We start from the raw sequence: 25,947 nt of genomic DNA on the forward strand, positions 1-25,947 counted from the left end.
CTGGTCTATTTGATGAGTTTTCACACTTTGCTATGCATCCAAATCACCTGGGCAGCTTGGGAAACTTGGAGATGCCCTCCCTGGCCCCAGCTAGTCAGATGCACTGGTCAGGAGCGGGATCTGGTCATGGGTACTTGTAATCCTGTTCAGAGGTAATTCGGATGCACATCAAAGTGCCAGAGTCACTAGTCAGTCCCTTTCGGGAATTTAAGCGGCTCTGGTTGACTTTCTCTAGATTGTCTGTCAAAAAGCAAAGGAAGCCCATCTCTCAGGGCACAGTTATCTGTGAAGATCCACTGCCCTGGGCAGAAGAGGCAGAGGGAACAATGTAATTCCTGCAGCTGGTATGGAGACAAGACCTCATCAGAAGGCACGTCACAATGAGGAGACCAGGAGAATCCATTGGAGAGTGACCCCTGAAGCATGTAAAACTTTGTAATTTAAAATTTTTTTTTCAACATTTATTTATTTTTTGGGACAGAGAGAGACAGAGCATGAACGGGGGAGGGGCAGAGAGAGAGGGAGACACAGAATCGGAAACAGGCTCCAGGCTCTGAGCCATCAGCCCAGAGCCCGACGCGGGGCTCGAACTCACGGACCGCGAGATCGTGACCTGGCTGAAGTCGGACGCTTAACCGACTGCGCCACCCAGGCGCCCCAAAACTTTGTAATTTGAAGCGCCTGTGTGGTCTGTCTCCCATTTTTCATACTGTGTCCCTGCTTCCCTCAAATTGCGGTTTTTCTCTACTCACTGGAGTCAGTAGACATTAAAAAAAAAATAAAGTTATTACAATAAAGATAATATAAAAATATCTCTGTATGCAAGGAAGAGACTTTCTGTTGGGCTCTCTCTGAAAAGCCTGAAGTCCTGGAGGCATGTTTCCCACTGCCCTGAAGGGCAGTTCAGCATCCTGAGGTTGTCTCGGAATGCCAGCAAGCCCAGCATGTCCATCTGGGAAGTGGGAGGCTGCAGGCTGCTGGGGGAACCTCCCCTTCCATTTTCATGATATGCTGGTTCTGAAAGTCTGCTCTTGCCTTCACTCCATACTGTCCTCTTCAAATAACTCTACCATCTGTGCCTCTAATACCATTCTAATTCCATTAACCATGTCAATCACAAGTTTGATTATAGACAACTTGCCTGAAACTATGGATTGTAAAGCCAGAAGGGGAACCAAGAGCACATTGGCTCCAATGCTCCTATTTATCAGATGTAAAAAGTGAGGCTTACAGAAGGGAAGTGTTTGTTCAAGGTGAGTGAGCACATGAATTATTGTTTGAGGGAATTGCTCACTAAACCAGGCTGGCTGCCACTTGGGTCATTTAAATAAATTTCTAACTACTGACAGTGTGAAAATTGGAGCATAAAAATGGTTTTATGTAGCTTCCCTGCTAAGGTTCTGGGACCTCACTGCTCCAGTGTGGCTTGAATTTAAGTCCCCATTAAAGTGATTCAAACCAAATAGAATGCTTGCTATGGGGGACCCGAGGCTGCAATCTGCATTTCTCAAGGATAAATTCACCGGACATTCACGTCCTTTGTAGAATGGTGGGGGAATGTAGGGATTACAACAATGCTGAGACTCCTTGCTTACAGTCCTGAAGAACAGGGCCCAGAAGTGTCCTCCTGCCATAAACAGCTAGAAAACCAGACAGAATATGTTAAATGACCCTGTTCAGATGTCAGACAAGAGGCAGCAAGGGGCTGAACATTGAGAGGGGGAAACATTATTGACTGAGTCAGGGGGTGCATTCAGGGAACATTATCCCTCCCCGCTGCCCTAAGGATTCTGAAAGGAGGCATCCCAGCTGTCCTTGGAGAGCTGATGAGGAGTCAGCATTGTTCCGTGACACCCTGATGGCAGGTTCAGCACCAAGGGGGCGGAATGATAGGGAAGCTGACTCCTCAAGGCCAGAAAGAGCTCTAGTGGCCAAACTAGATGCGTGGGGCATTCCCCCAACAGGAAGTGTGCTAGCTGTAGGAGGAATCTGTGCGGGGGATACAGTGGGGTTTGGATGACTTTGAAAGTCGCTTGCATCCAGAAGACCACATGAGCTCCTGTGAGGTCAAGGACTGTCAGGGAATGGAGTCAAGGAACAGTCCCGTGCTTCAAAAGCTCACGACCCACAGTACTACTGTAGAATGTCTAAGAGCATGGAGTGGGGTTTCACAAAGACCCAACTTTGAATCCTGGCATTTAGTAGCCATCCCCTCCCCACCCCTGTTAGCCAGCCTCAGTTTCCGGATATGAAAAATGGAGACACTGAGATACTAACACCAACTGCTCAGGATTGCTTCAATATTCCAATGTACAAGATTTAGCAATGAATGTTTTTCTAATTGCCATCCCACCATGGAAATCAACAACTCTGAGACAAATACCTCCCAAATTTCACTCCTGCTCTGAGTGCCCCAGGAACCCCTCTGGCAGGGGGATCAAAAGCTTTACTTCTCTATCGTGCCCTACAGAGGTTAGCCTCTCTCTTCCAGGGCTGCCAGGACAGTCACACAGGCTGTGTGCCCTGCACAACTCCACACAGATGCTGATGGGAATAGCGCCTGGGGGCTGTGCAGTGTGAGGTCTCCACCTCTGCTTTTCAGATTCCTCAATAAAAAGAAAGAAACACTCTACAGTTCCAAGTCCAGCTGGATCTCATGGCCCTCCCTCACAGATATGAATGTAGCGCCTGGTTTTTAAATACTGTGGACACAGTGACTTTTATTTCTGGCCCAGGGGTACTCTGAGATCCAAATGGGGTGACGGCACCATATGGGGAGATCCGCCACATGCACCAAGCCCAAGGATAGAGCAGTCCAGAGAGGACGAGGCACCAACTAACATCTGCCCACATCTGCCCAGTGCAGTCCTTCGTGGGGCCAGCTTGGTGGTCTCCACCTCAAAACGGTGCATGAAGCACTAAGCTCCTTCCTCATCTTGGCTCCTAAGGGCTTTTCTGTCATTTCTGAATGAGGCCAAGCAGGAGTGCGTTCACTCTGGAGCCAGTCCTCCCTGAAATGCATGCATCCTAAGTAAGCAGTCCCAGCAGAGAAGAATGGCTGGGGTTCCCAGAAAGGACAGCCAAGAAGTGCAGGCAGGCAGAGCTTCTCCTGACAAAGTCTGTTACCTCCATGGATGTGGCTCGAAGCCCGAACACGTCCCCTTGCATCTCAAACAAGGCACACCTCTTGCTGACTGCTGCTGGCCCAGGGACATCTGGAAAAGGAGACAGAAAAGAGGGTGTTTCACTTCCACAAGTCTTGGATCGGGGATGCTTGACCTCTAAAAGACTTGGCATGCCAGCAAAGGGATTGTGTGGGGTTCAAAGGGCTCAAGATGAATAAGCCATCAGTTACTGTTTACCAAGAATGGAGAAGACCAGCCGGGGAAGTGGCCATAGGACAGGCAAGTGGGGAAGGGTGGGGTCCTTGCCAGTAAAAATGGAATGAGGCGGGGGCTTATTGCTGGCCTTTCAGTGCTGTCACCAGCCACCAGGGCTGTGTTGAAAACCCTTCGCTCCTCCCTTTATATTCATCAGCTCCCCTGGTCCACTTGTCACTGGAATGGAATCTTCCAGTGAGTGCCTCCTCTCCCTCATTTATTTGTGATTTATTGATAGGGTGTGATTAAACCAAAGCTACAGGCACAAACAAATGCGCATGCTGCCACGTGTCTATCGCTCAAAGCATAACTTAAATATTTCGCTAAACCACGGAAAATCAGGAGCATTTGAAATCTGGTTGTCCTTTGGAAGGAGAACAACACCCAGCACAGGTTTTACTCTTTGTCACCAGCCGCTGCCGATGTGTTGAGACCCAAATGACTCTCAAACGGGGTCTTCAAATCAGCAGCATCATGGGAAGCTTGCCAGAAGCACAGACCCTTGGGCCCCGCTCCAGGCCTCGGAATCACAATCTGCACACCAACAAACTTCCCGGGAGATTTGTATGACATTAAGATGGGAGAAGCCTGGGGTTAGTGTATGGATCTGCTGGCTGAGAAACTTCCCTAACTCTCAACTGGGGGTGGGGAAGACTTGGTGGCAGGTATGCACACGTACTATGATTTTATCAAGAACAAGTCCTCATCAACTAGTAAGATAAACGGATAAGCTCCTCATTCAACAGACATTTGATTCATTTAACCACTAATTTAGTATCTACTGTATGTCAGGCACAGGGATACATCATAAGATTCGGGTGTGCCCTAGGAGTACTTGCAGACTAGGGGGGGATGAAGAGAGAAACACATACTTATCACCTGCTCCTGGAAGGGGTAAGTTTGAGGCAAAGGAAGCTGCCTGTTGTGTGGCAGAGGCTGGACTTTGGAGCCTGGGAGACCAAGATTCCCAACCCAGCTTCGGGACTTACCAGCCATACTGGCCTTGGACCAACTGAGCCTCAGTCTCCTTACTTGTCAAATGGGTACAAAGATAATGTATGCAAAGTGCCCATTCACATGAGGTACTCAAGATGGTAACTGCTGTTGTTTTGCACACAGAGTTTAGGTGCCCAGAGGAAGGTGTCAATAAACCTGTAGGGGAAGTCCAGTCAGGCTTCTTAGAAGAGGTGACTCTGGATGGGGGCTATGCAAAATGAGCAGGCAGAAAGGGAGAAGGGGATTCTTGGAAGAGAAATGTGTGAGGGCAAAAAGATATGAAAGGGCATGATGGTGTGTGGGGGGGTGTCTTGTATTCTGAGCACCCCTGTTTCCTCTTCCTGCTTTTAAGCAGGAAAAAAACGAGTGAAACTTGTGAGTCTACCCTCACTGCTACTGTTAGAATCCAGAGAAGTACACGAAAGGTCACAGTTATTCTTTACCAGATTTCTCTTCCGTTGCTCAAATCTTCCCACAATGACACCTAGGTTTCACACCCCCCACTTTGACAACTGCGGTTTGCACAATATCTTCTCGTACTATGCTGTTCTGTAAAGTTTCTTTTTAATGTTTATTTTTGAGGGGAGGGGTGTGGGAGGGGCAGAGAAAGAGATGGACAGAGGATCTGAAGCAGGCTCTGTGCTGACAGCAGTGAGCACGAGGCGGGACTCGAACTCACAAACTGTGAGATCGTGACCTGAGCTGAAGTTGAACGCTCCACCAACTGAGTCACCGAGGTGCCCTCATACTATGCTGTTCTTATACACATTCACAACTTTGGAGAGTAAGAGCCACACTGCACATATCTAAAGGGGGTCACGTTCTGATTTGTGCCCGTTCAGTGCTAGATTCGTGTTGAAAATTGAAAACAAGAGCATGCTCACCATCAAGTCATCGTCCTAAGCTGCGGAGCTTTCACTCACACGTGGAACTTTACTCTCTAAGACCCTGGCATCTAAAACCTTGCAAACTTTCATCTCTCCTTTCTGCCTCCTGTTACCTTGGATTCTACTAGTTGAAATGCAGCCATCCTTCCGCACTTAATGTTTGACTGATTCAATGGTTATTTTGGAAGGTATACAACGTATGAATAAGGCTTCGTTGTTGGATTGTTTTAGACCCAGAGGCAGCAAAGCCTGGAAACAGAAGAGCTAGGTGGAAGCATTTCATAAGTGGCAAAACACCCTGCGTGTGAGCATTGCCATTCTTCTAATAAGCGGCAGATTCAACAGTCATCCTATAAGGGGATTAGACCTGATGCTTGGCCGGCAGGGCCGAGCTGCTGGCTCAGGGTCTGGCTAGAACTAGTGATGTAAGGCAGCACAGAAGAGCACGGGCCTGCGGCGGGGGGCTGGCTCTATGGTGCCAGCTCTGACATTTATTAGCTGTGCGGCTAGAGGCGACTCATTTCCTTGCCCCATCTAAGTTGCTCCCCTGTAAAATGAGAAAACTGGCCTGGATCGAGGTTGTTGGAATTCTGTTACCCAGAATCCTCTTGTATGATGTGTTTCCAAATGGTGGATGGCTCTTCTGCTGGACCTCGGCAAGTAACTGGTCTTGCAGAGTTACTGTGAGGGTTATGTGGGTTGCTGCATGGAAAGGGCTTGGCATGCACATATTATGCACCGAGTGTTTGTTCTTGTTGTCACTGTACCTTGTGTAAACGGTTTGAGAGACCCTGAATCAGACATTCTAAGAACAATTCTTTTCCCAGCTTCAGAATTCTAGAGAGCTTCAGAGGAACTACTTTCTAAGCGCATACCTCATAGACTTTCTCACTGTCTACTTTGCTTCATGCGTGCAAATGTTGTCTCTCTGACTAAGGGGAGGAGGCAGACAGTTGGCCTTAGCCTTCATCCTGCTAGTGGGACAGTTTCCATGGTGACAGAAGTCCGTGGGAGAGAAAAATAGATGGCCTTGCAAGGAAGCAGCAGATTCGGGCCATCAGGACACACTTGCAGCCAGTTTCCTGGCGGACTGCTTAGCACAATAAATAGCCATTTTGTCCACTGCGTGTCATTTATCCAGGAGCCAGACAGACCTAGCTATCTGGGACACAGAAAATGATGATCCTGTTTATTGAGGGGAGGAAAACACCAAGCAGAAACAGCGTTTCAAACAAGACATTCTGGTTTATAAACAGTAGGTTTCTCCGATGCGGACTCGGTCTCAGATGGAAGATGGCCCAGTGGCTGCTCACAGTGGTTCACAGTAGCTGAACACAGAAGAGCTTAAAAGCAGCCATCACTTTAAAAAATGGGTCCCTGGAATGTAGCATGTACTCTAACCCTTTTCTTGAGGGGAGATAAAATGTTTTGACAATTTTCTTTGGCTCTGGAGGAGTAGGATGTTGTGGAACTGAATCTTGTCAGGGACTTGAAAGGACTTAGCTAGGCCAGGAGCCGTGGGGGTGCAAGGGCCACGGGGCGCAAAGGGCAGGGGGCCACAGGGCCTTCTCCTCACTTTGAGCATTTCCTTCAGGTGAACCGCCAGGGGAAGTATTACAGGGAGGAGATGTAGCCAAGAACAAGGCAGGACGGGGATGAAGAAGGGAAAAGAGGACATACAATACGAAGTGTAGGAGTGAGGATTTGGGATTAGAAAATGCGAGTTCTCCTCCCATTGTGTAACTCGGTGTTCTCCTCTGAGAAATGGGTTTTCCCTGCCCTTTCTGCCTCCACCAGGCTGTAGTAAGCCACAAATCAGATTAAAAGGTTGTTTGCAAAGTAAAATATTTACCATCGTTAAAAACAAATTATCCAAACGTTGAGCATGAGGCAGAAAAGTGGGTGGCACATCTTCTCAGTATCATATGGTGACAATGACCTTGGCCCTCACTCCCCACCCCCATGAGGATTATCTAGACAAATTTACTTTGCTTTACCCCAAGACTTGGTGCAGTCACGTGTTAACTTACAGATTTCTTTTCCAGTAAAGATACAAATACAAGCAGTTTTTGTCTTTTTGAAACAGATAACCTTAAAGGTTATGGTTTATTGTCCTGCTGGACATTAGCTAGTTATGTACCTAACCCATCAATCTTGTCCTAACATTGAAATATACAGCCCTTCAGATGCTTTATGAACTGGCCTAAATATCTTACTGATTACTTTATTAACTAATGAGTTGAGTAAAATCTTTACTAAGTTTTATTGTATATTTGCACAAGAGTTGTGATTTTATGTTTTTGAAAATTTTATCTTAACACCATCACATGCACTCCTGACTCTCCATGGGTTTGCTTTCTGAGCTGGGGTGTTCTGAATATTGACACTAAATTCTGTTTCAAGTCAATCACCCTGACTTTATTTTTACAGGTAAAGACTCTGAGCATATGTGTTCTTTGTTTTTTAAGTTTTATTTATTCTGAGAGAGAGAGAGAGTGAGAGAGAGAGAGCAGGTGAGAGGCAGACAAAGGTAGAGAGAGAATCCCAAGCAGGCTCCACATTGTCAGCTGTCAGCACTGACATGGGGCTTGATCTCATGAACTGTCAGATCACGACCTGAGCCAAAATCAAGAGTTGGACGCTTAACCGACTGAGCCATCCAGGAGCCCCTATAAGCATATGTGTTATTAAAAATTATTAGCCAACATGCTGTTTCTTAAAAACAAACCTTTTCCTCCCCACCAAGGAGAGAAGGTAGAGTCAGGGTAGTGAAGAGTGGGGTGGGGTGAAATTATGAGAAGGCCCAGAAAAGAACTGCCATTAACAGGAAAAAATGATTCCAGCAATGACTCTATTGCTATCAACAATTCCCAACTATTAACAGCTTGACAATCCATGGATTGATCTTACTTACTTAAGCATTTTTCCTGAACAATTATGATGACACTATGAAGGATAATCATTATTCCTAAACAACGGAGGATGCATGACAGACTGAGAAAGGAGAAGCAACTTGTCCATTCAGAATGGTCTGTGCTGGAGCCCCTATGGGGAAGGGGGGGGTCCCCTCACTCTACCTTCATCTGTACTTCAAGCCAAAATGTTATAGTTTTCCTAATGACTCTGACTGTAGCTAACATTTATTGAGTAGACCTCATGTGCCAGGCATATGCCAGGCATATTCATAATATTTATGCTTGACAAGCCTGTGAGAGAGGTACTGTTAGTGACTTCCTTTTCAGATGAGGAAGCTGGCCCAGAGAGGTTCAGCCTCTTCTTCAGGATCTAATGACTAGCAAGTGGTGAAGCCAAGAAGTGAAACCAGGCGGGTCTTACTTCAGAGTTGTGCTCTCATCTGATCTGCTCTGGTACTTTCCATCAAGGATATAGCACTTGACAGTTTACAAAGTATATTTACATTCCTTATCTCACTGTGTTTTCACAACAACCTTAGGATGTGGACACTTTGCATTTGTCTCATGAAAAAAAAAAAACTGAGCTCATAGATCTAATGGGATTTGCTGCTCAGGACATAATTCATACTCATGTTTTTGGAATCCAGACCCTATGATTTCCTACCACACTAGGAGTCTCCAGACCTCAGACGGCCTCCTACAGGTCTAGCCTTGACTCTGGGCATTAGGCCAGTTGGATCCAAACAGGCGGGACAGTGTGTCTGTAGGAGTTGGGGGGGGGGTTCCAGGTTAGCGTTGGGGGCAGTAGTACAAGGCCATGATCACATTGGTCTCAGTATTTTTACCATCCAACTCTGTTCTGCTAAATAAACTAAAGTATACATGTTCAAGGCAATGGACAGGCTTTGAAGGCAGCTAGAGAGGCAGTGGTTGGAGGAGAAAGTGAATCAGAACCACAGGCAGTGCCTGTAGGAGAAAAGCACCAGGGTATTGGCTTCAGTTGATTTATCTGCTCCCTCCCTGGAAGCCCAAGTGAGGGGCGAGAGGTCACTTATGTTTAGTACCAGACTGGGGAGCTGGGGCTCACCCTCCAACCCAAGGTCTGGAGATGATTGGACAGACAGTGGCTTGGGGGACAACATGTTGAAAACTGTCTTCTAGAAACTGTTACCACTTTAAAAAAGAACAAAATCATAATAACTAAGGCAAGAGGCAAGTCATTTTGGGGTTTATTCTCAAGTATTTCCTTTTAAAAAAATTTTTTTTTTATGTTTACTTATTTTTGAGAGAGAGAGAGAGAGAGAGAGAGAGAACTTTGTGAAAGGGGGAAAGGCAGAGAGACAGGGAGACAAAGGATCCGGAGTGGGCTTTGCACCGACAGTACAGAGGCAAATGTAGGGCTCGAGCTCACAAACCTTGAAATTATGACCTGAGCCGAAACTGGATGCTTAAGCAATTGAGCCACCCAGGCACACGTATTCCCAACTCCTAATAATTTGTTTAGATCAAGGATACTCACACCCATCTCATTTTGAAGTTGAATTAAGCCACTTTAAGAGGGATAAACGTTGTTGAGTGTTAGATGTCTCCATTCTCCTAGAATGTGGCCCACTTCACCAGTCCAAATTTATCTATTTTTACTTCCATATCATCTACTATTTCTACCCAGATTCTCTTTCCAATCACTTGAGCCTCTGGAAGTTCTCTGAAATATACACTGGGGTTTGTTTTTTTGTTTTTTTGCTCAGGCTTATCAAACCTCAGGGAGCTTCAGCCCCACCTACTCTTTTGAGACCAGCTCATGTCGCATCTTTTCCATAAAAAAAAACAATCAGTTGCAGCTGGAACGACTACTAGGCCTTGCAGCCTTCCAGCACTGTGCTAAGCCCAAGCTCAGGCAAATCTTACACCGCCTCGTGGTGGTTCTCAAGGTGTGGACCCCCACACACCTTGGAACTTGGTAGCAGTGCAAATCCTCAGTTCTCACCCCAGACCCACTAACTCAGTTACTTGGTGTAGGGCCTAGTCATTGCTGTTCAAGCCCCCCAGGGGATCTGCATACACAGCTCAAGTCTGACAACCACTGATCAGGCTGTGCATAAAGGAACTGAAGGAAACGGATGGTCTTGGTTTGCTCCAGACTGAATCAGGGCTTGAATGCAGGACTTTTAGTGCTGAACCCAGGAATGCTCTGGACAAACCACAAAGAGTTGGTCTCCCTAATTAACACTATTCACAGAGGTCAAATTAAAGTCCTGGTGCTTAGAAATAAACCCAGGTCTCTCAGAATCCCCAATCTCCATTTTAATTTAACCAATGCACTACAGGCAATGCCAAGAAATGAAATTTTCCAGGTATTTTGGGGCCCTTACACTTACTTCTCAAAGAACCCATATAACTGTAGAACTGCAAATGCATTTGGTGCCAGGAATTAGAAAGAGTGTGCCATGACATTGTACTTTAGTATGGAGATTTGGCCTGGTCTGCATGTGTTTGAAATTAATCAGACACTCTGATTAGCATGAACATCAGCTGGGATCTAGCTAACAAGAAGACTGTGGTGTAGCAGGTCTGGGATGAGCCTTATATTCCATAGTTCTACCGACCTTCCAGGGAAAGCTGATGCTGCCAGTCCGGGGACCACACTTTAAAGAGCAAAGGGCTACATCAGCGGTTCCCAAGTTGTCTACACAATAGAATCACCTGGAGATCTTTTAACACTTCTAAAATCCCAGCTGCATGCCACTGAAATTTAGCCATAATTGCTGGGGACAGGCAACAGACCTCAGTCATTTGGGAAGTTCTCTGGAGGAGCCCAATGTGCAGACAAGTTTGGGAACAACTGGGCTTCCCCATTGTACCCTCAGCCACTACAACTTGGACTCTGGCTCTCAGCTCATTGGAGAGAGACATCTCCTCCCAGACCACCATTCCCTACAAGGTGAGATTTACAGCATGTCTGACTTTTGTTATTTCATTTTGGTTCCTTCTTCCCTGGCATAAGCCCATCTCACAGGCATTCATGCCAAATGCAGTAACTCTCTGAATAGCCAGACAGAAGGGAGACCACAGTCATTCCTCTGCTTCTAAATTTCCCTGGCTGGATGACTTATTGGATGACTCCCACTGATGTTGAGATCCTTTGCCAGGCTTGAGGTCAGGGTGGTCCTCCCTAAACCTGGGGCCCAAGTGGGGACTGAGAGGTCCTGCCAGACAGAGGGGCCCAAGCTGGGACACTCAAGGCCCAGATGGTTACAAGCTGCATCGTGGAAAGTTGTTTTCCCCACCCCCCACTTGAGAAGTGTGATCCTTTCAGAGACTGACCTGGCTGGGAAGTGTAATGGGGGCCTTATATTTCATTGTCCCACTCAAGAACCCTATGGCCTCGACAGGGTCTGAACTTCTGTGTTTTTTCTTTTTTTCTTTCTTTTTTTTTTTTTTGAAGCTCTCCAGTGATTGAAAGAATGAGTTGCCAAATAGCCTTACAAAATCTTAACAGAGTAATGAAATCAATACACTTACTAGTACAATAACTGTCCATTCTTAATGTCAGAGTTACATTCGTCACCCTTCCTGAACATAAACCCTCCTTGTGACATGTCCTGTGTGCCACCAGAGGTAAAGACTGGGGCCCAGAAATCCAGGGATGCTGGATGAACAACACAAACTCTTACATTAGGGTGACTTTGGGCGTTATTCCATATTCCATATACATATATATATATGTATATGTACATATGTATACATATACATATACACACACATATACATATATACGTGTATATACATGTATATACATACGTGTATATACATGTATATACACGTATATATGTATATACATACATGTATATACATATATATACACATATATATGGAATATTATATATAAAATGGGCATTCCCCATCTTGTCCCCTCCAATCTTAGGCACAACTGTTGCCCTGTGTTGATCTGCTGCCTCTCTCTCCTCCCTACTGATACTTGTACTCTGGCTGCAGAATCCTCAAGCCAGGGCTTCAGTTTGTGGCCAAGAAAACCCTGCTTCCCCAAAGAGGAGATGAAAAAGTGGGGTGTGTAGCCTGGCCTTAAGGTGGCTGGCTTCAAATATGGTACAGAGGAGTGAGCAGAAACTTACTTATTCAAATTTCCATTCTGCACTGACTGACCTATGCTCTCTATAATGCCATGCAAATTAGCCATGGAAACAACTTAGGATAAAGTGCCTCCTAAAACCACAGCAAGTCTCACAAAGGCAGCAACAAAGACCTTGTCTACATCAGAGGTCATATCTGGGGACACAAATATTCCTCAGGGGATTGTGTGTGTGTGCATTGTGTACATGGATGTGTGTGTGCAGATGTATGTGGATATCTGTGTGGGTATGTGTCCACATACACTGTTTCTTCTCCATGGCTGTTCCCTGGGCGTTCCTAGTCTGCTGTCTGGACAAGCACAGATGTAACGAAATCACTTCAACTTAGATACCCTTTTCCTGAATTGTGTAATAAGGATAAAAATGCATAGACTAAACAAATTGAGATTAGCCCAGCTGATCTTGTACTCAGAATTCAATGGATGGAAAACTTGTTCTTTTTCCTTTTTGTTTTTAAAGCCCAATCCTATTTAAAGCAGCAGAAAAGGAAAACATTTAGTGGCTGATGAGCTGATGGCAGAAATGCTTGAGTTGTCAGTATTTTGGGGTATAGATCTGATTATCTTTCCTGTTAAATGGTTTGTGTGTATTAAGTTGATTCCTCAGACCAGCTGTGGTTGAGAGTTAGTCTGATGAATTTAGCTCATGTTAGGAGTGTCTGGTATCCCAAATAAAGTTTTGAACAAATGCCCAACAAAAGAGCACTTTTTACTCTCTATAAGAAAAGTTTTTTTGTTTTTGTTTTTTGTTTTTGTTTTTGTTTTCGTCAAGATGGTTTGTCCAGGCTTGACTCCACGAGAATTTGTGTTTGGGACAAAATACATCATGTTCTCTTTACTATTCTTCCTCTCTCAACACATGATATTTAACAGGTAAAATTAAGTTGAAAGCAGGGCAGCCAGCAAGGAGAAGAAAATTCACAGAATCCCAGCACATGCTCTAGAGGGTGTGAAAAGTCATCAGGATGCCCAGCGATCCCAGCCCATTGGGGTGGTGAAAGAAGCTTTTCGCTCCTCTGTCTACCCTGCCAGCTTCCCCTGAAATGGGTCCCAATCCATCTGTTGAGTCTCCTTGATGACCATGCCCCTGGAGTAGTTCTGGAAACTGCCACCAGTTCCGCCCATTACCTCTTCAGGAAGCTCTCCCCTCTCCTGTCCTTTCTAAGCTCCTAACCACCACGTATGACCTGTTAGACACCCATCCACATGCATGCACACACATGTGCACACATCCACACATCCACACACACGGCATGCATATCCATGAGTGCGCACGCACACACAGCCCTGTATGGAACATTTTCTATACTTGTAATCACTTGTTTGGTTCTGTCTTCCCCTCCAGGGAAGGAAATTATTGGAGATTCCCAAGATTCACATGTGTGAACAAAAAGGGTTAATCTAGCTATGAAAACTGAATAGAAAAGCAAATGCATATGGGGGAAGGAAAATGTGAAATGAAAGCTTTCTCTGTTTAAGACCCTGCTCTTGCCTCCCTTCCTATCCACCACCCCCCCCCCCCCCCACCTCCTCTTTGAGCCAACCTTCACTGATTTGAGGCTGGTTTCAGAAAAACAGGAATGCCCAGACCCAGGGCCATGAACAGAGTGGGCACACGGAAGCCTGCCTTTGGGGTAGCTGGTTCTAACACTGCAGCCCATCCAACAGCTGACCCCATCCTTAACTGTCTGCATCCTGAATGTCTCCCCTTGATTAGAACAAGTTATTGCAACCATTCTTTCCCGTTATCAGGCCTGGTTGGCTGCGTCTGTTAGTAATGTCTACCTCTTACCACATCATCACTTGGCATAATGGAGCAGGCACTGTGAGTGCTCCGCTAGCCAAGATAGGGGATTATCTACCCCCTTTTTCTTTTGCTTCCATCTGCCTTTTGGGTAATTTTACTCTTTTGTATTTTTAGCACTTTCATCAAAAATAGGCAAAAAAGCGATAAGACTCAAATCAGTACATTTTCCAAGGGTTTGCGGCTCTTGGAAAGGCCTGACATGAGGGACCTTTGGACAAAGGAGCTGTAGCAATTGCATGAGACGATTCACATGGCTGGGCTCCTTTCCCACTGGGCGATGGCCGGAGCCCTTCAAAGTGGGCAGTCTCGAAATATTTGCAGAATAACTCTTCTTTCAAAGGTGATGGGGCTGGGGTCACTTTGAAAAAGAGGAGTACAGAACAAGGCAGAAAGCTCCAAATCCTAAAATGAGTGCTCCATGGCTGGATGATTGCATCTGAAGGCAGTGCATGGAAAACGCTGGAAGTTGTCAGGCCCTGCTCAGGACTCTGCCTCCATTGTCGAACATTCCTTTGGTAGTGCAGAAATGATGGTGACTGAAGGAGAGAGGTAAGCAGCCTGTGTGCTACCAGCTTCTTGCTGACAGCTCATGGGTACATGTGGTTGAATCCAAAGCAGGTCCACAAATTTTACGTGTAAGGGACCCTGCTGGACTGAAGTGATAGGATTTTCAGGCTGAACTAATATTTTCCTTTGACACCAGCTTCCTTTGGACTGCCCAGGCTAACATGAATAGTGAATTGCACAAACGCAGACTGCCAAAACCACTCTCTCCTGTTTTTGAGAACTGCCTGGTTTTAGACAGGTCAGCCCATTATTTGAGGGCACACTGCTTAGTTAAAATAGTCAGTGGGGGGAGGGTCCTCCCACTCCCCACTCCCAACATCCAGACTTTTTACGGATCTTTTGAGACCACTAGGTTCCCAAAGTATGGGCGTTGTTTTCATTGACTGTGAAAGGGATTCCCACAGGGCAAGAGCTGACCTGGCATTTCTTGCCAAATTGTTTGCAGAGGCTCCAACATATCTTTTTTAAACTTGTCTTTTTTTTCTTTCACTGATAGGCCCTGCCAGTTCTTGGGAAGATGTAAGTAATGCCACTAGTTTTGCTAGGAGCCAGAAGCTCTCCAATCCCCTTGGGAATTTTATCAGAGATTTACCAAGTGGCTTGAGGGAAATTAAGATAAAATAAAGTCCTTGTAGGGTTTCTTTACTCTCCCCTCGCCCATTTCCTAAATGAGAACAAGCTGTTGGTGTCCCCAGGCCTAATACCTTCAGGCCATACTTGGAAATTAAAATCTAAGTGGCTACCTACTTCTTAGGTTTCAGCCCTTAGTAGACTCCTCCTCAAGTATAAAACTCTAAGCTTGAGGCCAGCAATACTTAGTTATTATACCTCCCCAGTTTTTATAAGACTCCTGATTTTAGCGGCCTGATGTCCTAAGAATTTTTTCCTAAAAGGATGTTAATTGGGTGTGTGTGTGTGTGTGTGTGTGTGTGTGTGTGTGTGTCTGAATTCTTGCAGCATTACTGATCTAAGGATAACACACTTTTATTGGAGTTAATTTTGGAAATGGAGAGACTTAGCAAACCAAGTTGGAGAATTTTTAATCTTGCTTATCCGAATCTTAACATTGTAATAGGGAGTGTGCCATGTAAAAGTACAGCACTGTTATTAAAAGTCTGAAGGCTTTGCTTATGCAAATGACTCCTGCTGGGAATCGCACACATAAATTCTCAGGTTAACTTATGACATTGGAAGCATGGAGACACGCACATTTCCTTCAGCCAACATTGGTGCCTTGATGTTAAGAAACCACTTCCGTTTTACTGGAGTGCCTTTATCAAGAAGGTTTCTTGGTTTAAAACAAGTACCCTTTCTTATAAATGACTTCCCTCTTCTTTTTCTTCGCTAGCATATGTTTTTCAAACTAATATTAAATATATCTTCAAATACTTAATCCTTTCCTTGACTTTCCTTCTCCATAATGCATCAGTTGTATATACTTTATATAGTGGAATTCTATGTTTAAGAAAATCTGACACAAGGAAATCATAGTCTTAGAAATAAAAACACTTTAAAGGCATTTAGATCAAGTTTTTGCAAGCTAGTTTTATGAAACAGAAATCAGCACTTGGTCACTCACCTTGCAAATAATTCATTTTCAAGGTCTCACCTTTGCAGCTCATTTAACACAATCAAAATGTAGTCAGAACTATGGAAACCAAGTCACTTTCCAGAAAGTTATCTCTTGAATAAATTTAGGATTATTCATTTAACCATATGCCCCAGGAAAGATGATACATTCCTGTATACCTCTGAGTCTGCCCATATGCAGTTCCTTCTGTGTGGAACATTTCTCTCTCCCCTCACCTAACTCGTATTTGTCATTCAGGTACCCCTATCATAGGGTCTTAGAAAACCCTGTATCTTATACTTCTTTGTAGCACTCATCATGATTATTACTTAATCCTGAATATAACTCTTCAATGACATTCTTTCCTGCTAGACAGAAAGCAATATGGAGGCAGGGTCCCTGTGTGTCTAGTTTATTGCTCTGTCACCAGTGCCTCAAATTCTGCTTTGCACATAGTAGCTCCTTAATAAACATGTGTCTGACTAGCTTCTAACACTTTCATTTTTGCCTTCGATTAATGCTTCTTCAGTGTTGCGTTAAAAGCTAATGCGTAATAGATACCCTTCCTCTGAGGCTGATGCCTGTAGGAAGAGTTGGGAAAACAAGAATCAACCTGATTTCCTGTAGTTTCCAAGATTCTAGCCTCCCCTGGTTGCCCAACCCTTCTTAACAGCCCTCCCCAACCGCTTCCTCCTCCCCTCTACTCTAAGGTTCCAGCACTTGTTCTTAATGTTTACTTATTTTTGAGAGAGAGAGTGAGTTGGGGAGGGGTCAGAGAGAGAGGGAGGCACACAATCAGAAGCAGGCTCGAGGCTCTGAGCTGTCAGCACAGGGCTGGAACTCACAAACCATGAGATCATGACCTGAGCTGAAGTTGGACGCTTAACCAACTGAGCCGCCCAGGTGCCCCATTATAGCCTCTTGATTTTCAACATGCTTTTCTCTCTTATGCATTTGTCTATTCAAATGGCCTCAGTATTCTCTCCAGCTCTCAGTGTTCCCTCCATAAGTGCTTTCAGCTCCTGGAATCTCTTCTTGGATAGGCTGTTGGCACTCCCACCTCACCTTCTTTGCTACCCAAACCCACTGGTTCTCCCATCTTTATGGTATTCCTACCCATCCAGTCACCCAGACCTGTGGTCTGCATCCCAGTCAGTTGTTCAAGGCAAGTAGACATGGAAAGAAATGCTCTTCTTCTTGGGCAGAATCCAGCTTTTCCTCTTTGAGGGGCCCATTTCTAGTGTGTGCCATTGCTTCCATGGTGTACCCCAGAAGATAGGAGATGCTCTCATGATGGGAGAGCCACTTTCTGACCTTCTGAAAGGTGACTCACCAGAGAGAGAAAATCCGACTTCTCTAGAGCAACTCAGACTTAGCAATCTCGGGCTTCTCCATGAAACAGAATACACACAAGCACTGGGAAACTGAAAACTCAGGCCAGCCTGTGAGAGTCATTCAGTTCTACAGACTTTCAATGGCATTTCTGGTCTTGGATTATTGCTTTGGAACATTGCTTTCTCCATTCCTGCCCTTGAATTTGCTGGTGGAGCAGCAGGGGACACCATTTGTGTTGGAGCTGAACCCAAGCCCTGACTACTTTATCACTACACATGTAACCCTGGTGAGCAGTTTCTGCTCTCTGAACCTCGATTTTTTTCACCTTTAAAATGGATCATAATTCCTACTATCCTCGTGGGGCTGTTGTGAGAATCAAACATGATCACGCATATAGGATGTTGAGAAATGTGTAAAGTGCTGTAGAGATCAAGGGTAACCCAATATTAGATGTTTATGAAAGCCTATGTTCCTCCTTTATGAATTCTGTCCTCAGTATACCACCTGGGTGATTATTATAATTTTTCTTTAAACAAATTACTTAAAAAAAACTTATTTCTTAAAAAAAACCTTTTAACCCTAAAATATATTAAAATAGAAGGTAAACTGGGGCGCCTAGGTGGCTCAGTCGGTTGAGCATCTGACTTCGGCTCAGGTCATGATCTCACGGTTTGTGGGTTTGAGCCTCACGTCGGGCTCTGTGCTGACAGCTCAGAGCTTGGAGCCTGCTTCAGATTCTATGTCTCCCTCTCTCTCTGCCCTTCCCCCAGTTGCACGCACGTGTGCGTGCTCTCTCTCTCTCAAAAATAAACAAACGTTAAAAAGAATTTAAAAAATAGAAGGTAAGTGTAAAAAATATGACAAATATAAAACAACATTATTAAATTCTAACTAGTGCTATTGACTTTTAAAAGGTCTGAGCCTGAGCACTACTCTCTATCATTACTCATCTTTCTGGAACCCTGCAAATGTGTTACATGTAGATAAGAAATGGCATAGAGGGCAGAGGGAGAGCTGTGGATTGACTCTCCTACATTTAATTCATGTTCATCATCTAGCTATGTCACCAATGCAATTTATTTAATTCTCTCTGAATCTTAGTTTACTCATCCGTAAAATGAGATTTCTATAAACATTAGGAAAAAACTATGTAGCACAGTGCCTGGCACATGGCCCATGTTTGATAAATGCAGTTAATATGCCTGGTGCAAGAGCAAAACTTCTAATTTAATCCCTCCTATCAAGGGCAGAACTTACTGAAATTTTTTGTTTTTGGTTCTGAGGAGTATGGAGTGAGTAATACAACTGAGGAGAAAATTTGGGGCCATTTCTCTACTAGCAAAGTAAGGAGGTGAGTTAAAGTGATTAACTGGACCACCCAGATTTTAGAAAGATGGGGAAAATATCAACCAGGAAAGCAATTTCACCCAATAAGACTTTGAATAGACTTATCCACTCTTTCAAAAGAGTGTTCATAGTGGGGGTGCCTGGGTGGCTCAGTCAGTTAAGTGTCCCGACTTCTGCTCAGGTCATGATCTTGTGGTTTGTGAGTTTGAACCCCTAATCGGGCTCTGTGCTGACAGCTCAGAGCCTAGAGCCTGCTTCGGATTCTGTCTCCGGCTCTTGCTGCCCCTCCCCCACTCACACTCTGTGTGTGTGTGTGTGTGTGTGTGTGTGTGTGTGTGTGTGTGTGTGTATGTGTGTGTGTCTCTCTCTCAAAAAAAAATTTAAAAAAAAATTAAAAAAAAGAGTGTTCATGGTGTCAAAGGCTAGGCTAAAATTATAAAGCACCAAGAGGTGGAGATAGTAAGAATTTTTTAAAGAAAGGAGTGCCAAATCTAAGTTTTTGGGATAAGAAGAAATATGATGGGTCCAGGGCCTTCTCAGAATTTCTTGTACTTCAAAGAGTACGTACTTGGCAATGATTCTGCTGCTTTCCTGAGTTTGGTCAACGTGGCTGAGGGAAGGCAAAATTCTTAAAATCCACACAGATGGAACTTTTCCACTGGCCCTATTTTGGTATAAATATTCATCAAGGACTAGAAACTTAACATCGATATTGGTCTGAGCTCTGAGTGGTTTGGACTAAATTTCAGCCAATTTTCAGTTGTCCCTCTGGCTCTTGTCTCTCAGGAGGGCCAACTCTGCTGAGATGTGGCTGCTGTTATCCAGAGCACTGAGCCAACTGCCTCCCCAGACCATGGAAATCACTGGAGTTTTTTCTCAAGAGACCTCCAGCCAGAAAGAGGGGGCCTCAAGGATCAGATGAAAGTTCAAGTCAGTTGTTTGAAGAAGGGAAACAAATCAAGGCTTGGCTCATCCACCATCCTAAAACCAATCCTTTCATAGGCGAGCCTGCAGGAAGATAATAAAACTTGGGACCAGACATTAAAAATTCAGTTTGGTTTGGAATGGTGCCTTCCCCAACCCTCTCACTTTCATTTCCTTTTCATCTCCAGATTCTTCCTAAATCTACCAGAGTCTCCCTCCCATGTCTCTGGCTCTACTCCTACCTTGTCAGTTCTGATCTTGGCCCAGGAGTAAGAAGGTTTTAGAATAAGCCCATGGTTGCGGATCCTGCTGAGGGACGCTGGTCTCACCTACTCTTTTCCATGTCTGTCTTGTGTCCTCTGCCCTCATGCTCTCTTTCCTTCTTTCTATCTCCTCAAGATTCTTCTACCAGTTTCCCAAAAAGGTTGTATCATTTTATATTGTCTCTGGCAATGTATGAATTCTAGCTGCTCAACATCCTCGTCAACACTTGCTATTGTCAATATTTAATTTTACTACTCTTCTGGGTATGTAATGCCGTATCATTGTGCTCTTGTGTTTTTCTCAGGAGTAATAAGGTTGAATACTTTTCCCTACACTTATTAGCCATTTAGACATTTTTTTCTGTGACATGCTTGTTCAAATCTTCACCTATTTTTTTTTTTTAAATTGGACTGCTTTTAAAAAATTGATTTAAATGGGATGTGCCTGGGTGGCTTAGTCGGTTGAAAGCCCAGCTTCGGCTCAGGTCATGATCTCAGGGTTGGTGAGTTCGAGCCCTGCCTCGGGCTCTGTGCTGACAGCTCAGAGCCTGGAGCCTGCTTCTGATTCTGTGTCTCCCTCTCTCTCTGCCCCTGCCCCACTCATGCTCTGTCTCTCTCAAAAATGAATGTTAAAAAAAGGTAAAAAAAATTTGATTTAAAGCAGTTATTTATATATTTTGGATACAATCTCTTGTCAGATATATGTACTGTGAATATTTTCTTTGTGGATTATCTTTCACTTTCTTAGTGGCATCTTTTTTTTTTTTTTCAACGTTTATTTATTTTTGGGACAGAGAGAGACAGAGCATGAACAGGGGAGGGGCAGAGAGAGAGGGAGACACAGAATCGGAAACAGGCTCCAGGCTCTGAGCCATCAGCCCAGAGCCTGACGCGAGGCTCGAACTCACGGACCGCGAGATCGTGACCTGGCTGAAGTCGGACGCTTAACCGACTGCGCCACCCAGGCGCCCCTTTAGTGGCATCTTTTAATGAAAGCAAGTTATTATTGGTGACCAGCCTTCATTTTTTTTTTTTTTTTAAAGGAGGCTTCATGCCCAGCATGGACCTCGATGTGGGACTTGAACTCATAACCCTGAGATCAAGACCTGGGCTGAGATCATCAGTTGGACACTTAACCAACTGAGCTACCTAGGCGTATGCCCCCTTCATATTTATATTTTGAGCATTCCCTCTAGATGGTAAAGTCACTAGGATATAAAATTTAGACTACTTTGTTACTGTTCTAGCATTCTGTATAGTAAGCTATGACAACTTTGCAAATAATTTTAAAAGCTTTTAAAAAAGATATTACCTCTGTTTATCAAGGTTTTCTTCTTTTCCTCCTTAGCCTTTTCTGATTTCTTATCATATCCCCACACCTCCGCCCTTTATAAATCAGGTACTTTGTGTATAGACCAGTGCTGATTTTTCATGAGTATTTAGGACACAGGTTTGGAGTTCTTAGTGCTTAGAGTTGCCTATCCCCTCCTCTTTTGCCATGTTTTTCCACTTTAAAAGCTATCCTCCAAGAAATAGGATAGTTTGGTGGCATAGAAGTGACCTTCCCAATTGGGTGAGATTTTAAGGAGAGGTAAATAACCTGCCAAAGTGGAGGTCACCAAACTCGTGCCAAAACAAAACATGGGGGCTGTCTGTTGGCCATCTCACTTGGCTAAAGGCTGACACCAGGTCCCCCAGAAGCCAGGAACTAACCCAGGAAACAGATGCTTTGACCTTAATCCTGAACAACATGTAGGACTTGGTCAGTTACCAGAACAGGAACGTTAGGAAAAAGTGGTCATCACATCCTTGCACTGAGGAGCTAGGGAAACAGAAGCAATGGGAAGAGGTTGCAGAGACAGATTTTAGCTCACAATAAGGAAGAGTTATAAGCAGAGGAGTTCAATAGGTCTCCTCGGGAGCTGCAAGTGCTTGTCAGTGGTATTCTCAGAGCATCTGCCTGTCGTGTCCAGTTCATCTGATGTTTAAGGATGGGACAGTTGAACAAAATAAAGTTTTAAAAGTTTTTCTGAACCTGAAATGCTATGATACCTCAAATTCTTACCCCACCTCTTCTACTCACTAGCTCTGTGACCTGGAACAAGTCACCTAACCTGCTAGATCTGTTGTTTCCTTGTCTGTTAAATAAGGAAGGTGACCTAGGGAAACTCTGAAGCCTTTTCGACCTCTTAAAAATTAATTGTAGTTGCTGAAGTATTCACTACAAGCATTATTAAAATAAATGTATGATGATTTCCCTTGTGATGGCCCCAGCCCTGGGCTGGGTCCAAGGAAAAATAGAGGTGAGTGACAACAGCCATTCTAGGTAGCATGAATCTTAATTATGGGGTGTCTCCCCCCCATGGGCTGTTCAGGCCTTTGGCTGTGTAGGAGGACAGACTCGAGAGGAAACGCAGCTTTTCCATCAAACTTCGCCTCTTCTTAGGTTCTTCTCAGGTCCACACATAGCAATGATCTCCGTAATTTCATTTTCCAGATAACTGGCAGGGAATCATCTGGAATTTTTCTTTTACATACCATATACAACTGACAAAAATCAAAAACAATCATCCCAGTGGCATTTTGACATCCAAACCATGTGTTTTTCATTTTGATGCCTCATCTGCTCTACCACATGGCAACAAGGAACCCACATAGTCAGACCAAGTGAGAAATCTGAAGAAATGGACAAAAGGAATTGTTGTGATGGCAGATTCTCCATCTTATTAACCAACTTCCTGCATTTCAAAAGGCTGATTTTCTTTCTGTTAGTTCATTAAGGTGTCCTACTTGGGATTTCTTTTCCTCTAAGTATCATTCATGGTTTCAGAGTTTAAAGGTGAATAAAACTCGGGGGGCAAAACTGCTGCCTGTGGTGCTCTGGATTGTTTTCATGTTCTGCTCACATGTGCTGTGTGCTGAATTTCACAGTGTGTTCCTTTCTTCCCATTTCTATTGCATAATCTCAGGTCTCTGAATCTAAATCTTCCTGCAAAACTTCAAACTCGACGGGGGTGAGTTTGCCGGATCTCCTTTGCTGAGAGTCTCAAGCCACTGCCATAAAGCTTTCTGTGTGCCCGTCTGACAGGGTTTGCTATGCTCATCACCCGAAATATTTTGGTTGAGAGGCAAGAGGAGCAAGTTCTCAGAGGAGAAAACAAAAGCTGCAGATGTAGGGATGGATGGATACATGGAAATGTATTTCTCTGTAATTCAAGATGGATGATATTCCCTGAGTTAGAAGTCAGGTAGGATGGACAGTATACGTGACGTACTTGGAAAGCATAAAACTAGACCACGACCCGATCCTAACAGCTCATTTATCCTTGTCTCTCAACACTCAGCTCAGATGTCGCCTCCTGGGTAAGCCTTCCCTGACCTCCCAGGTGGGGTTAAGTACTGCCTCTTCTGATCCCCCTCACTTCCATACTCCTACCTCTGGTCAAGGTCTTCAGGGACTGTTTCTTCTCTAATGGCCGGACTGGCTGCTCCTCTTCTGAAACCATCAGCTTCTGGGACTCTTTTCCTTCTATTTTTCTACTTATCAGCTTAGTTCCTGGCATATCATAATTGCATATATGTTTGCACAAACTAAATTCGTTTTTTTTTTTAAGTTTATTTTGAGAGAGAGCACACAGGAGCAGATGGGGGAAAGAGAGAGAGAGGGAGGGAGGGAAGAAGGGAGGGAGGGAGAGCATCCCATGCAGGCTCCATGCTGTCAACACGAAGCCCCACGTGGGGCTCAAATTTACCAACTGTGAAATCGTGACCTGAGCCAAAACCAATGGTCAGACACTTAATCGACTGAGCCACCCAGGCGCCCCTATATATGCACATATTTGTGTATATGTATATAGAATACTGTTAAAGCTTGACTTTGACAGAGGTCTTAATATATTTGGGCTCTTTTGGTTGTCTGACACAAAGGCATTCCCTCTTAGAATAATGTTTTAAATGCATAAAATATGTAGGATTACAGAGGAAACCATTATTACTGAAACAGTATCAATAGATAAAAACAGATCTATGATTTAGGAACACACATGCCTTTATTAAGTTATTAACAAGACTCAGCAGTGGATTTATTGTTATTCCAGAACATGGATAAGTGTAAGTGGTACATTAGACATCTATCTCAGCTGTAATAGGATATGAAAGTATCACGTTTCCACTGGTATCAAGGGCATAGGGCCTACATCCAACTATCTTTTTCTAATGTAAATATCTTGTTCAATAGCTTTATTTGGTTAAAAAGACAAGTCAGGGGCTGCTAAGCTATCTGGGCTTTTGCCTTCCATCATAACTGAAGAAAAAGCTGAATCAGATAGATGCTGGGTATATTGGGATGCGATTTTTCCTCATTTACATTCCTTGATACCCTCAATTCTATCCACAGATCCCTGGTTAAAAAGCTCTCCTCCATCCGCTAGCAAGATTTAAAAAATTCCCTTGACTTCCTCTACAATAAGCCCACAAATGCTGACCCCTGCCCACATTGGGGCCAGATCCCCCTTAAGAAGGACACTGGCTGGCATCAGTGCCAGGGTTGGGTAGGGAGCACAGCAATGTCTCAGCAGGTGGGTGGCTCTCTTCCAGGATGAGGGCAGGGCTGGGCTCCTCTCTCCCTCCACTTCTTCTAGCCAATGGATTAGCCAGGCCAGTCACCTTGGTAGTCAGCCTCATGAATCAGTACCTGGACATGTATGTCACTTAGTCATACAGCCCAAATAGATGCCGTCTTCTTAAGGGCAGGTTATGGGGTGTTAGTCAGCCAAGAGACCTTTCTCCGTGCTCCTGTCCTTTGGTGCCCCTGCCATCAGCACCACTAAGGACAGAGCCTGGGGTGTTGGGCTGTATCTGAGGACATAGGCTGAGCACAGACGATCTGTCTTCTTCCATGCCTGCAAGGCAGCTGAAGGGGCTGCTCGTTACCAGTAGCATCTGAGAGCTGCCAGTATGCCCCTTGCCTCAGACTTCTCATCACTAAACTGCCTGTTTAAAATGCAGTAACTGGAAGAATTATCATACTCGTTGTACTGCTGCACTGTAACATGACTGGGGTTGGTTGTGGCTCAAATATGCAGTGCTGGGAAACATGAGGGTGGGTAGCAAAGGAGAAGAGGTAGGTGTGTGTGTATACACCTGAGCGCTACAGATGGTCATGGAACACACAGAATCCTAGGACACTGACATTATTTGGCCTTTATCCTACCTTTATGAGAAATGCATTTGAGCAGACTCAAGTTTATGTGGCAGGGACCAAAACTTGTTTTATTCATTGTCTTTTATTCAGCGCTCAGCACGGTGCTTGGCACATGACAGAAGCTAAATAAATATTTGCTAAATGAAGAAATGACTGACCATTACCCTGATTTATAAGCAAGACATCCGAGGCTTGGTGAGAGGAAGTCCCTGTGTAAGATCACATGGCTGGTGCCAATGACTGGTCTCAGGCAAGGGGAGGGCTCCTTTTTAGAAGTGGAGCAACAGATACCCAAAGCAAATTGTTGCCATTGTCACGATTTTGCATATGATGCTGCCTGAGTATATTTATGGCTAAGTCTAAGTTTAGCTACAAAGAGAAGGTCCTGCAATCTGATATCTTGGAAGCCACATGTGACATGACGTAGGTAAGCTGAACTTGGTTTAACTACCTATGGGATTTCTGTGCTGTACTGATGAGAGGGGATACCAGTAACGGCAAGAGGAAATATTTTTTGAGCACTTACTAGGCATCCAGGCACTTTTCGTGCTTTATCTCGTTAACTATTGTTTACATGTAGAACTATTGTTAACTCGCTTTCTC

At 44.5% G+C, this 25,947-nt stretch overlaps 1 protein-coding gene across 1 annotated transcript in view; it reads right to left on the reverse strand.

The window, feature by feature from the left end:
* LMCD1 (LIM and cysteine rich domains 1) overlaps positions 1–25,947 on the reverse strand; it is a 58,281-nt gene that overhangs the window by 25,321 nt on the left and 7,013 nt on the right. The window contains exon 2 of the mRNA XM_025922212.2: positions 3,127–3,215. Within this exon, the coding sequence (XP_025777997.2) occupies positions 3,127–3,215 (89 nt within the window). The remainder of the gene's footprint in view (positions 1–3,126; positions 3,216–25,947) is intronic.

This window comes from Puma concolor, chromosome A2 (genome assembly GCF_028749965.1).
Source record: "Puma concolor isolate L17-30 chromosome A2, mPumCon1.1.hap2, whole genome shotgun sequence".
Classification (NCBI taxonomy): Eukaryota; Metazoa; Chordata; class Mammalia; order Carnivora; family Felidae; genus Puma; species Puma concolor.